Below are 14252 nucleotides of genomic sequence, written 5' to 3'. Positions count from 1 at the left end.
TATGTTATGAACTATAAATCACGCTTTTTTTTAGGAGTTTGGCTGGTCTTGGGACTTTTCGAAGGGACTTACATAAAAAACATATGCCATGCCATCTATGATCACAACAGGTCACAACTACGCTCATGGTAACTGAACGCTGCTACTGCACCAATGAAAGAATTACTAAACCATAAAAAGACAGAAAACACAAAGCAGTGTTTCCCCTACTTTGTTTTTTTCTCTGGCTTTTTATGCATTTATTTTGAAAGGGCAGCTGGAGAGGGATGGGGACGCGGAGAGAAAGTGAGAGGGGGGGTTGACACCATAGACTGTAAAAAGAAAGGTTGACACGCAGCGATGGGACCGTCGGAGGGTCGCTGCAGCCGTGCTCTACCAAGACATATGACGCTCGCGACTCACCCCCAGTCGTCAGCGCCGCGGTCACCGGGGCTGAGAACTTTTACACCGGGCGCGCCGTGTCATGTCTCGGTTCCACGGAGCGTTTCAGTGACGGCCTGACGCTGCTGCATTGTTGCTGCGCTATGAGCAGACGTGGCGGCGCGCGTTAACGTCACCGTCGTGTGTGTGTGTGTGCTGTGAATATCGCTACATTTTTATTTTTTTAAGACGTTAGTTTAGGCGGCAGCTCTTTGTTGTTAAGGCGGCTGCCTTAGCAGGAAAGCGCTGCGGGAAACCCTGAGATAAATCAGTAATATTCACAGTTGGGTTGGAACAAAATGTATTTTTTACACTTCTATTGAAAACTGCTTAAATTATTGATTATCAAAAGTATTTTTATTGATATTTTTGTAGCTGTTTGTTTCAGCTCTAGTCCATTCCACAAGCTGCTGTCTTACTAGCAAATGTTGTCATCATTATGGCGTGGCACATTTTTTCCTAATTTCTGATTACCAGTAAATCATCTCAGTTTTTTAAATCAAAATGTTAAACATTTTCTTGTTGCACCTCATCAAATGTGACAACTTGCTGCGTTTTCTTGCCATAAATAATGATGAATGATAAATGGGCTTTGGACTGTTAGTTGGACAAAATGAGCGTTAGCGTTAACTCATCTTCACAGTTACTGTATGTCCTGTTGTAATTCGTTTGGTGTGCATAATCGATATAAAAGTTAGTACAAAAAAAAGTCCTAAATTGTAATAAACCAGAATTATCCTCCAGCAAATGCATGATTCAAAGGTTCATACCCTTTGTTCTTGGCAGGAAACAAATGTCTGGAACCCGGGAGCCACTCCGAACCCGAGCTGGTCGATGAAGGACGGCTCGTCCTGACTGTGGATCTGAACTTTGACCCCAGCTTCAAACGACGTCTCATCTGCAGGAGGACAAAGGGTCAAATCAGCATAAAACACTGAGAAAAGTTTTTTCTCTAATGAAGCCGAATACTTCCCAGAGTTTTCTGTCTGAGTCTCACACTCTGAGGTTTTAACTCCCACACACACACACACACACACACACACACACACACACACACACACACACACACACACACACACACACACACACATACACCAGCACACAAAACAAGCACACACCTGCCTACACACACACACCATTACAGTGTGACAGATAATCAGATCTGCCAACCACTGTCTGGAGTAAATGATGTTCGCCTCACCTGTTTCTCCCCAGACTGGCAGATATTCATCCTGCTGAATATCCAGCATAAGCTCAAGTCCATTACCCATGCCTCCCTTGGTGGTAAAGAGGGGAGGGCGTCCGTCACCGCCTGCGTTAAAGGTGTAACACTTCCCGTAGCGAGTGAAGACCTGAGAAGTAAAAGTACCAAAAACTTCATTATAAATTCGTCCTAAATAAAAGATGTACAAAACGTGTAAATTCTGCAAGGAAATGTGAGTGATCAAATTATTTGATTCCTAATACAGATGTTTAGTCCAGTGGTTCCCAAACTAGAGGCTGGACCCCTCCAAGGGTCACCCGATAGACACTATGTAAACGATTATTTTGCATTAACCTTTACTTAAAGATCTTTTTGGCCATTTCTCTAATTGTTGCTTTTATGAAATAGTGGACCACTTTTTCATTTTAAACAATGATTTTAATGAAACTATCTGGGAGGTTTTGAGAGAAGCAACTCTAACAACTAATTAACATCTGAAGACATGACAAAAGAATCAAATTTAATTGGATTATACAGTAGCTTTTACATATGTACGTATACGCTCAAGCCTATGTTTTTGATTTAAGGAGTGATAGTAGATAAAAATGTCAGCATGATGTACAGTAGTGGAGTAAAAAGAACAAATTTTAGAATTATGAAAAATAAAGCATGAAATAGCATAAAACTGAGTCATATAAGTCATAGTAACAAGAACCTTAAAATTGTACCTCAGCACTGACCACAGTGTCCCTGCGAAACCAAGCTCAGGCATCTTAACAGTGGTTTTCCACTGGGGGTCAGTGTTTGTCTCAGTTTCTGACACACAAGTGTGTGTGTGTGTGTGTGTGTGTGTGTGTGTGTGTGTGTGTGTGTGTGTGTGTGTGTGTGTGTGTGTGTGTGTGTGTGTGTGTGTCTCTGTGTGAACATGTGTGTACAGTATATGACAGAAAGAGTGCGAGAGAAAAGGGAAGCATGTATGACAGGAAGCGAGAGAGAGGAGAGACAAGGAGAGTGGAGGAAGACAAACAGAGAGCAGAGAAAGGAGTCAGTCCTGTGGGTTTGTGGGTTATACAATCAACCCAGTGAGGTGATGGAGACTGGCAGACTGGTGATTTAACATTCCCTCGCATGCTCTTTATGGCACTTATAATGGACCTGATGTTACCATGGAGACCAAGCATCCCAGCCAGTAGCTACATTTTTTTATTTTTTTTTTAGGGGGAAGCCGAGATGCAGACGTTAGATTGAATCTGTATGAGATGTCATCAAAAGACCGTATGACATGTTTAAACAGCCATGATCCAAAACAGAAACATTATCAGTATGGAGCTTTCTTCAGCATAGAGTTAATCTTGCATTAGAGCGTTTAGTGTTGTATGAGTCACATAACCCATACAGGGAGAATGAGTGAGAGTGGGGAGAGCAAGGAGCAATGGAGAGCATGGACGCAAAGTGAAAGAGACAGACAGAGAGAGAGGGGGGGATAGAGAGGGAGAGGAGAATTTAGCTGCTACCGCTTGGAGCAGGCTATTGTTCAGTGTTATGGTACAGAATGACATATCTATGATTAGAAAGAACAAACCAACCAAGTAATTGGTGAGAAAGAGTTTGGGTCCTGCCACGGGCAGTTTAAACATTTCAGCCATCTATCTATCACATAAAGTCAGCAAAGGGCTGCTGGTTCCAGAGGCACACATCAGTCTGAGAGAGTGAGAGAGAGAGAAATCAGTCTGCACTATCAAGAAAGGCAAATGAAAGACACAGTAAGCTGCAAATAACAGGGAGAGTAGCAAGGGGCTGTATCTTTGGGAAGGACAGTTTGTTTCAAGTGAAGGTGAAGAAGAGTCGTCATCCATGGCAGCAGCTCTGTGACACTCCGCTTAAGGTGCCAGTATATTTATCAGTATTAGAAAGGGGGGGGGCGGACTGTGTCGGACCATTTCTGTAACTCCCCCAAAGCAACAACCCGACATTCACACCCACTTTACACCACGACCGGCCATCTGTCAGGAGGAGAGGCGAGGAAGGACCAATCAATGACACGTGGTCATGAAACATGTTTAGGCAATAATGCAAAACATTTGTGACCGTTCACATTCACAACTCGGGTGGCAGCTCTCAGTCTTCCTGTGCTGCTGCTTTTCACACTTTACTGGAGATTCCAGCTGTTTTAATCAATAAACACTAACAAAGCCAAATAGAAAGAGACAAACGTGAGCCACATTTCTACCAAATGAGCTAAAAAAAAACACTTTTAATGACAGTACCTGGGAATGTGCTTTGAACAAAGTGTAAAAAAAAAACACTGAATGAATTTAACTTCACAGTTGGATGTTGGTGTGAGAGTTTGATTACTGTTTGTTAAGTACGGCACTGTATCTGCTCAATTTCAGCATTTAATTACCTTTAACAACAGACCTTGGTTTTCTACTGTTCACTTTTTGGCACCAAGTCAGATACTGTAGCCTAACTCTGGAAATGTTACTTTCCCTGTCTCAGCTAAATTCTCACTTTCATCCTCACAGTAAAAATGCTAATGTGCTCAGCTTGCCATGTTCTCTGTGTTAATTTCGCACATTAACATGCTAACATCTGTTAATCAGCACTAAACACGACTGGAGCTAACTTTGCTGGAGTTTCATCATAAACTAGGGATTTGTTTTTTTTTTCAGTAGGCTACTGATACTATCAGTGATCCAGGAAACCGATAATTGATATTTAGAACTGATATTCATTTGCAGTAAAATTTTGAATAACACACCTGGGATAAGACCATATAGCCTATTGTTTGTTTGTATTTGTTATACACTGAAAATCGGTGATAAAAACACAAACAGGCGGGACATTGTTACGAAGCCAAGAGAGCCAAAGCACATTTTAAAATACATTCATTTAATTAAAGCAGATATCAGCTTCACGGCCGTTTCGGCTAATGCTGCGTTCAAGGCAGGCTTTTGAAACCGTAAGTTACAGCTTCAAGTCACAACTACGACTTGGTAGCGTTCCAGGTAACCCGTAGCTCGTGTTTTTACCATCCTGTTGTCTGTGAAAGTTCCCTATAACGGCCACTCGTAACTTCCGACCCGTGAACTCGTACCAGATCGAACTGGTATGACTTCACAGGAAGGAAAAACACAAAGTACGAGTTTCTTTGAACGCACCATGAGTTAGCAGCCCCCGCCCTTGTCAGGCATCAATTGGTCCTCGTGCTACGTCACCACATTCACGCGCATCCCTTGGCTGCACACACAGCCCTTCATGCCGTTCTCTCTCCTCATTGGATAACACTTGTATCCCACAAGGAAAATTTTCTCCTCGGGTTACAGCAGAGCAGAGTGACGGAGAGACTCGTGTTTAGGCTGAAATACTTCATGTAAGTGATTGCTGACGGAAAATAGGACTATTTAGGACTTATATTAACAAAAACATTCAACTGATATCTGCTTTAATGGTTACAAAATGGCCAATACTCATAAAAATGCCAAATATCATCTGATAGTCGGTAGCCTAATTGTGAACCAAAGTCTTACTGTATGTTCACACCAAAAGCTTCCAAAGGGGCAAAATCGCCTGATCGATGCACTCAGACAAGACCAGCTTCCATATTTTTAGCCGCTTTGGTCGCTCTTTACGTGACTGACAAAGTTCGATCACGCTGGTCATTTGAGGGAGCAGGACACATGGAAGGACACCTCTATTTTGACTGGTTTAGCTAATTACCATAAAGTTAACCAAGGCTCAACTTCTCGTCTGGTGATGCTTTGGAAGCTTTGGAAGCTTTTGGTGTGAACACACAGTTGGATGAAGTAAAAATTTGACACGATGCTTTATCAAAAGGAATCACCAAGAGTTCATATGGCACTCTATTCAACCATTAAAGCAGAAGTAAGCGGAATATTTGTGTTAATATAAGTCTTAAATAGTTATATCTTCCGACGGCAATCACTTATATTGAGTGTTTGGTCTGAAACACGCGTCTGTCAGTCACTCTGCTCTGCTGTAAGCCGAGGAGAAAACTTTCCTTGTATCCCACAACCTTTATCCAATGAGGAGAGAGAACGGCATAAAGGGGCGGTCCTCTCTGTGTGTGCAGCCAAGGGATGCGCGTGAATGTGGTGACGTAGGGACGAGGGCGGGGACTGCTAACTCCATCGGCTGACAAGAAGTTAGCCAAAACAACCGGATCGCTTACTGCTGCTGGATGAAAACTCAGGAGATCCCTAAAGTCAGCAGGTTTCACCATATGGACCAAGTGAATGTTTGTTAAACTTAATAGCACTCTACAGTCATGGCTAAATATCATCTAGTAAACAAAGCCTTGGTCAAACCACCCAGTGCTCCTCCTCTTACCTAATCTAATGTTATCAGCCTGCTGCAGGTGGCCTTGACTGCACATTCATTTACACTTATCGATCACAGACTCCGTGAACCCTGGAGGCTGATGATGGAACATCTGTAAGGGAAGACCCAGCTGTCAGAAAGGCTCTGCCCTCTCTCGCCACAAATGAAAGCACAAATGTGTCAGTTCATATAGTAAGCTGCACTTACAGTACTGTACTTCATAAATAAATCAGTTCTTACACAAACATTAAGTTCATGTGCATGATGGTGATGGGCGCATGAGGATGTTCAGCTGCCATCCGATCAATAGGCTGATGTGAGGTTACACTTGTTCTCTGCCTCTTGTTGAATGGCGGATGTTGTGACAAGAGGTGGTGAGAATAAAAAAAACATCAAACATGTATTATGCACACTCTGCACAGCATGCATACTGTGGCTGCCTGCTCTGCTTGTTATGATGGATGAATAAATGATTGTGCACATATAAAAGTCAAAGGTTTCCCGCAGCAGAAATCATATGGTACATAAGGCGCAGCAGAACAATGACAGAGGAATACTGACCTCTGAAAGTCACAGTTCTGCATCGTGACATGTGTTTATTTTTCACACTCTCACACTATTTAGAGGCGTGTCCAAACAAAACAAACGATCAATCCCCCTTTTCCACAGAATTTAATACGTTACTCACCAACTGCAAGTTTACACAGGCTGTAATCCTCAGAGATCCGTGATCAATAAAGCCGTCACTCACACACAATTTCACATGTATTGAAAAGCACTCAGCGGAGCTCGGCTGTAATTAATCATTATGCGCATAATTATACAGATCTGTTTTTAGAGCGACGTTAGATTTCCAAAGAATATCTAAATCACAAATCCGTGCACTTTGCCATCCATTTAGCGAGGTCTTAATACAGTCTTGCAATTTGTGAGCTGCTAAAAGATGTCTCAGCGGGGCGAGTTCAATCCATTAGTGCTCTGTTGTTTTATGGGGATGTTTTCATAGACTTTAGAGCCGTTTCAAAGGCAAAGTGCAAACACTTTCACTGTTGTTATGGTGTGTGCGCTTAAGCAGCTATCACTGGGAGAAATGCTACTTCAATGCAACAGTGACCCGGGCAGGCGGTCGCCCATGGTGACCAGCGCTAAAATATATTCACATTTTGGGTAATTTAGGACTGTGATCCAGTCAGGATTTCAGCTGACCTGGAAATGTTCACACTGTACTGGGTTCCTTCATACATGAATGAATTTTACAAAGATAAATAAAGAGATTAATATTAATATCACAGAGGGAGTCTGCAGCTATGCTAGTAGCTAAAAACATTACAAATACAACTACGTCAGCACAGTGTTTCTTTACTTTACACCACTATGTGTTTATTTCATATTCATACAGCCCATTATTATGGCCCTTATGACCCATTACAATGAGTAATTTTAACCAGTGTGTAGTTATGCCTCCTAAATGTTTCAGATGTTTTCATGGAGGAGGCATTTTCCTCCACAACAACTAACGCAGGTTTATTGCATCAAAAGCTTATAAAATATTTCACATAACATCAAAGATCAGAGAAAAGTTCAAAATAAGGAAACAGAAATGTGTGGAGGAACTTCTTTTCTTTTATCCTCTCCTATGAATCATCTCACAACCTCTCAGATTTATCATCGCAACCTTTTTTTTTTGGAAAGGCTGGCTGACCTCTAGTTTGTAATTTATTACAATACATACATCAGTCACATCGCCAGTGCTCTGAAAACTGAATATTTTACTGATAATAAATAATAAAATAACTACTACTACTGTATTACTCACATACAACTTCAATGTAATGGAGTATGGTTGTATTGGTAACTAAAGGATCTGAGTACTTCTTCCATGGACACAGTGAGGTCACATGTTCTCAGTAGCAAAGATTAAATCCTGATTACCTGTTGCAGGTATATTGTTTGCCATATTCATTATCTTAGCTTAGATATGTTAGCATGCAAAATTACACAAAGTGTAATGTCGTTATAGGTCATTATGCATCATAGTTTTGCAGGCATTTATTCATAAGTAAACTATATTGGACAAAAAAAAAGATTTTTGATCTGATAATGGAGGCGCCAGATTTATTCATTTATTTAATTAAAGGTTTAAAAATCAGGGACAATGCACATTAATAAAAACCTTTTACCAAATGTAAACATGCCAGAATTAGCCAAAAGGCTATTTTACATCTGCTGTGGACTTATGTTAAGAGTCACCCTAAAAGAGAATAAAAGGATTTAGTAATCGACATACAAATAATACATTCAATGATTAGAAAGCTAAATCTGAATAGTGGTTAAAAGGCAGAGAACTAAGCAAAAGTCCACATACACACACAAACTAACATAAACTCAGCTCAAACAGCAGCTGCTACAGACAAAACAGAATTGAAAGATTTAAAAGTTTTAATTCTGTACCCTGTGATAATTCAAATTCAAGGAGATTTGTTGAATCATTTTGAATTTGGGGGCTGTTATTGTATATAAATATATATGACCAAGCCCGTGGAGCTGTGCCATAGTAGAGGTTTAGATTATCTCTGATGAAAACCTTGCGTACATTTCCAAAATATTGCCAGAGAGCTCTGATTTATTCAATCCACCACTGTGGCTGGAGGAGGTGTGGGTTGAACAGTCCTCCACACAGAGCTGAAACACACAATATCTCCTCCATCACACCCACCCCTTGAATAAGTACAAAATTTGATGCCAATCCACCCGATTGTCTTTCAACGTGAGTTTGGACCAGAGCCTGGAATGACTGTCACACTGACTGACTGAGGATCAATAAACCTAAACAAAAAACATCAACAACATCAGCAAGCCTTCATGCAGTTTATCCTGCAAAGGTGACCGATAATAGTTGATATTCTAGAGACTCTAAGATCTGACAGGTAATCTTGAGTCTGATCACTCATGTTTGCACCAAAAAGATTAAAGTATTTCAAGAATTCAGAGATCAGAGCTGAGCCTCCCCCGTCCTCTGTTTGCTTCTGAATGAAGAGCTGACTCACCGCACTAATAACCAGTCTTTAGTGAACAGAGATCCACTCCGAAGAGAAAATAAACCGTAGGCATGGGGATTGAAAGCCAGAGGCACGGTGTGTGTGTGTGTGCGTGTGTTTCTTTGTAATGATGATACACAGAACGTAGAATTTGACTTTGAGTCACTGTTTTTTACATAAAGAAGTCAGGCTGAGAGGCGAAAGAGAAAAGGTAAGAACTGCGGGGCTCCTCCGGGAGCCTGGATAACTAAGAGGCTTCATACAGAAACTCTTTGTCTTAATTAGAGAGAGGAGACCAAAGACCATCAAGCACACAGAATATACCACTTTGGTCCAGACTGAAATATCTTCACACTTTTATATGATTGGCTTAAAAGTTTGTGCAGATATTGCAGGTTCCCTAACAATGCCATCTCCTTACATGTTTCCTCCGTAGGTTAGAATCAAATACTGTATCTCAGCTACTGGACGGGCTGTCGTGAAACGCGCTAACGACTCCCTCGGGATCCATTCTGAGTTTGGTGAACTTTTTCGTCGAGCACCATCATCAGGTCAAAAGTGTAATTTGTCCAATACTTTGATTTATGACCAAATCCTTCCAAATTCCCTTCAGCCTCAGTCATATTTTGAGATAAGTGCCAATTTGAACACACTAATGCACATCCAAACTGTGGGGGAAGGAAAGTAACTGCAGGAGCAACTCACATATTTACAACCTGCAATCTGAAGATGGCAGTTATGGGTTGTCACGATTCTGTCATAACCCATAATCACTCTACAATGCAGCAAATGCAGGAGGAAACTGGTTATAATAGTAACTCAAATAAGATATAAATGCCGGGTAAAACAAGATGATGAACTTACATACTCACTCAAACATTATGCCTGGTAAATATCAGCATCTTAGCATCGTCTGTGTGAGCATGTTGCTTATATGAGCATTACAGTAGTTTAAAGCACCTTAGAGGGCTGGTTTGGTTGTATGACTCCTCTAATTTATGTTTTTATTTGAAATAACATGTATCGGTCCAGCCTCAAGCCCACTGCTTCCCTCTTTAAAGGAATAGTTCAACATTTTGGCAAAATTACCTTTATTTACCTTTAATTGTCGGTGCTGCAAGCTGCTCAGAGCTACGCTACGGAGGCTCATGGAATTTCTTGGTTTCCCTCATCAAACTCATCAAATACACAATCCAACAGCTCCAAAACGCTCCCGTGGACAAGTTGTGACCTGCACATTCACCACGCTATAGTTAAAGAGATAATAACAGAACATTAGGAGAACGAGTTGTTTTAGAGGTAAATTCATGCAAAACCACTGATGCCTGTTTCTGTCGGGGGCAGTTTTTCAGCAAGCAGTCTCTGCATTTGCCTCGAAAACAACTCTTCCATTATTATCTCATAGCGTGGTGAATGTGGAGGGAAGAAATCCCATTAGCCTCCATACAGTAGTGTAGCTCTGAGCAGCTCACGGCTCTGCTCCACCGTTCGAAAAATAGCTTGCACCAACAATTAAAGGTAACGAACCTACTGCTATGACTATAGGGATTATGGCAATCGGCCAATTTACCAAAAAATGTTGAACTATCGCTTTAAGAATAAATCATTACTCTGTAGCTTTTGACAAACTTTACACGAACATTACGTCGTTCTGCAGAACTGTAAAAAGGCTGGACCACTCTCGTTTCCCCCCCCTGGAGGTCAAACTCAGAATAATCAGTGAGAATTGATCATGCAAATCAAGACCATCATGTCCAGTCAGTGCATTGACTGCTGGATGACACCTCGGGGCGGTGCGGGCTGTAGGGCACGGCTGCGTCATGGTCACCTAATCGGTTTGGACGGCAGGTCCTTCTGACATTATTGACACCAGAGGAGAAAACAGGGGACAGGAGCTGTTAGCCTGGCTTTTCGAACGCTTGAGGAAAATCCATTTAATGTCAGAATTTAATATGACCAGGAAACCATCATCACTCTCTCGCTCCTACTTGCCGCTTTATGGATGAAATATCATAAAAACCTCCTCCAGAGTTGAGAGGGGAATTATTATCTATCATATTTGGGATTTTAAACACCAGCTCCCAAACAATAAAATATTTCTTTCCCTCCCACATTTCCTCCCTTTCCTGGTTTGCGTTTCTCTTCCCTCGTTCCCCTGTGTCTCCTCAACTATGATGTTCTTTCCCCCGTGGACTCCTCTCCATCTCCTGCTGCACTTCCCCACCCGCCGCTGCTTCATTTGATGAATATTTCACAGGCCAGTAGAGACAGTCCTCCTCCTCCTCCTCCTCCTCCTCTCATCCTATTCCCAGACACTGTCCAGGCTCTCAGTACCTATCACCTTCAGAGATGATAGCATCATAGCACCGGCTAAGGGGCCATGCAGCTCAGGAGAGCAGGAAGCATATCATATGAAGAAAAATGGAAGTGTGTATTCACTTAACGTATATATGCCAGAAAGTGCTGCCTCTATCAAAACAATCAGAAGTGTGCTGACCTTAGCACTATAGCAGCGTGACAGATTGAATTTGAGATGCAGGTTAAATCAGGCAGGTGTTATAATACAACATCCAGAAGGTGAGAAGAGGTGAAGAAGAGGCTCTTTAACACCTGTGCACTGCAAATATATTGATGTCTATCGGTGGAAGAAGAAGAAGCGAAAGTGCCAGTGCCTCAGTGAGAAGATATACTACAACATGACAAGTAAAAGTACTGCACTCAATATACCAAAAGCACAAGTCTAACTGTATCATCAGCAAAAAATGGTGCCAAAAGCAAATGAGCTCATCCTGCAGAAGAACGAGCCCAGAGACATTATTTCAGGTCTATAGGCAATTAGATATTTATGCTGATACATCTGCAAAGATTAGTCAAATAATTAAGTATTCACAACAATTTTTAGTTCATAATAACTGTTATTGAGTCAAACATTCGCCAATTCTACTCTATACTTTATGTATTACATTTATTTAATCATCAGATAATTAATTGGTTAATTATTTTAGTGATGTTTCAAGCAGGAAGAAAGCAAGCTCTCTAGTTCAACCATTGATATGTAGGTTTGTTGTTTGCGTTTGTCCTGAATGTCTTTGGTTTCTGGTCTGTTTGTTGCAAAAAAATAAACATTTGAAAATGTTACCCTGTATTTTTATTGACCAAACATAACTAATTCAATCTACAAAGTGATTATAAGTAGAATGGACAATAAAAGTAATCATTAGTTGCAGCCCTAAACTCCAAAAGTGGTGCTAAGATTTCATATCGTTAAGATAAATGTGGCACAATGGATTCAAATCAGTGGAGAATTAAATGTTTTGTTTTTGAGGAGGAGATTTCACAACAAAACAACAAAATAACTGATCAAGTGGAAGACAGAGGAGCCTGAGGGCTGCTGCCTGTCACTGAGGACAAATAATTGTTGGTTTAATACAGTCCCTGCTCTGCGTGGTGGATAGACTTGCAGTGGCACCACATAGTGAGAGGAAATAATGCCCTGGGGGAAGGTTCCCTGTAATTCCTCCCACCTAAAAGTCCGCCATTCACTGAAATGAGGAGAGAGGGGAAATTTTTTCACTGAGAGGCTATACTTTAAATAACTCCTGAAAAATGACACTTTACTACAGAATCTTCCAGGTGAATAATAGAAATAGATGTGTGAATCTGGACGTGAGGCATAAATGTGTTAGAATTGGTGGTTCACATTCATTTGGAGATGTTCAATTTTCTACAGAGGCTCTTGCCGTCAAGAGACACCTTCGTCTTCTCCGCCAAGACCAGAGTAAGATGGTAAATGACTGCTTGAGGAAACCAAGACTTTCCCTATCAGCAAGTTATATGATGCAGTTATACTATTCAACTTTATTATGTCATTAGATTAAATTAAATATATGGCAGCTCAACAGAATTTGCACTGCTCCCAGACTGTGACATGTAATATTAATCACAACATTGTCACCCACCTCCCTCCCTCCCTCCCTTCCTCTTCCCTCTCCATCACTGTGCTAAAACTTGATATCCAACAGATCCATACGGGATGTTAAATCTCCTCTGCTGCCTTTTCCCCACATGTCTCAGTCATCACCGTCGCCTACAAATCTCATGCATGCCCACTTGTGCCAGCCATGTGCCGAGCCCACGCTCACGCTCCACTATGAGAGAAGCAGGCAGCCGGGCTAACAGGCCATTGCAGCAGCTAAACAGTAGCTGTAGCTGAAACTCCAGCGTGCAGCCCCCCCTCCCGTCACGCACAGCTGAGTAAACATCGCGGGATAAACAGCCCGGGGGTAAGTCAAAGGGCCACAGGCCTTACTACAGCTGAAGGCATCTTAAGTGGCAAGACAGCAGGGTTAACTGGGATTAAATCCTCATGTGTCAAGTGCTGTTGCAGGGTTTGATAATGTACAGTCGATCTATATTTGCCTATGTCATTCTTCAAGGAGTGAAATGTGACATCCCAGTGATTCAAGATGTCCCTCCTAAAAAGTCAACAGATAAATCTGAGGTGTCATGAGTTTATTTACAAGAGAGAAAAGAAAAAAAACACATAATTTGACCTCTGTAGGACTTAAAGGGATAGTTTGACATTTTGGCAAATTGGCCCATTGCCATTATCCCTAAATTTTAGGAGTAGGTTCATTGCCTTTAATTGTCAGTGCAAGCTATTTTTAGAACGGCGGAGCAGAGCCGTGAGCTGCTCAGAGCTAGAGGCTAATGGGATTCTCGGTTTCCCTCATCAAACTCATCAAATACACAATCCAACAACTCCAAAACGCTCTCGTGAACAAGTTGTGACCTGCACATTCACCACGCTATGAGATAATAACGGAACGTTACGAGACAGAGTTGTTTTCAAGGTAAATTCATGCAAAACCACTGATACACGTTCCCGTCGGGAGCAGTTTTTCGGCAAGCAGTCTCAAACAACTCAAACTATCCCTTTAAATAGTTATCTAAATAAGAGAGCTAGAGGAGGAATACTGCTTTGTTGGATCTAAAAACAAATCTGACAAAGGGCCCTGGTTTTGACATTGGTTTTGAATGAAACTTTCAATTGAAAAGTAACTGAAAGTAGCAGAGAATTGTAAGAACTACTTACAGCTTTAAAACAGTTGTGAATAATAGTCAAAGAGTTACTGATGCATGTGAGGATATAAATCTGAGTCTTAAAATGAACATGAACATGCCATTTAATGGAGGAGAGGCAAGATTTACAGCAAGTTTTGTTAAAAACAGTGACTGCTGCTCACTGA

The 14252-nt window shown here is 41.4% G+C and overlaps 1 protein-coding gene across 2 annotated transcripts in view; it reads right to left on the bottom strand.

Moving 5' to 3' along the window:
* LOC310989307 (acid-sensing ion channel 1-like) overlaps window positions 1-14252 on the bottom strand; it is a gene marked incomplete at its 5' end in the record, with an annotated part of 62444 nt that overhangs the window by 5449 nt on the left and 42743 nt on the right. For both annotated transcript variants that reach the window (XM_083976324.1, XM_083976325.1), the window contains 2 exons: window positions 1191-1318; window positions 1622-1772. In XM_083976324.1, the coding sequence (XP_083832450.1) occupies window positions 1191-1318; window positions 1622-1772 (279 nt within the window). The remainder of the gene's footprint in view (window positions 1-1190; window positions 1319-1621; window positions 1773-14252) is intronic.

The sequence above is a fragment of the Trachurus trachurus genome (genome assembly GCF_905171665.1).
Source record: "Trachurus trachurus genome assembly, chromosome: 7".
NCBI classification, from domain to species: domain Eukaryota; kingdom Metazoa; phylum Chordata; class Actinopteri; order Carangiformes; family Carangidae; genus Trachurus; species Trachurus trachurus.
Note: the sequence above shows the minus strand (reverse complement) of the source record. Positions and strands in the feature narration are given on the sequence as shown.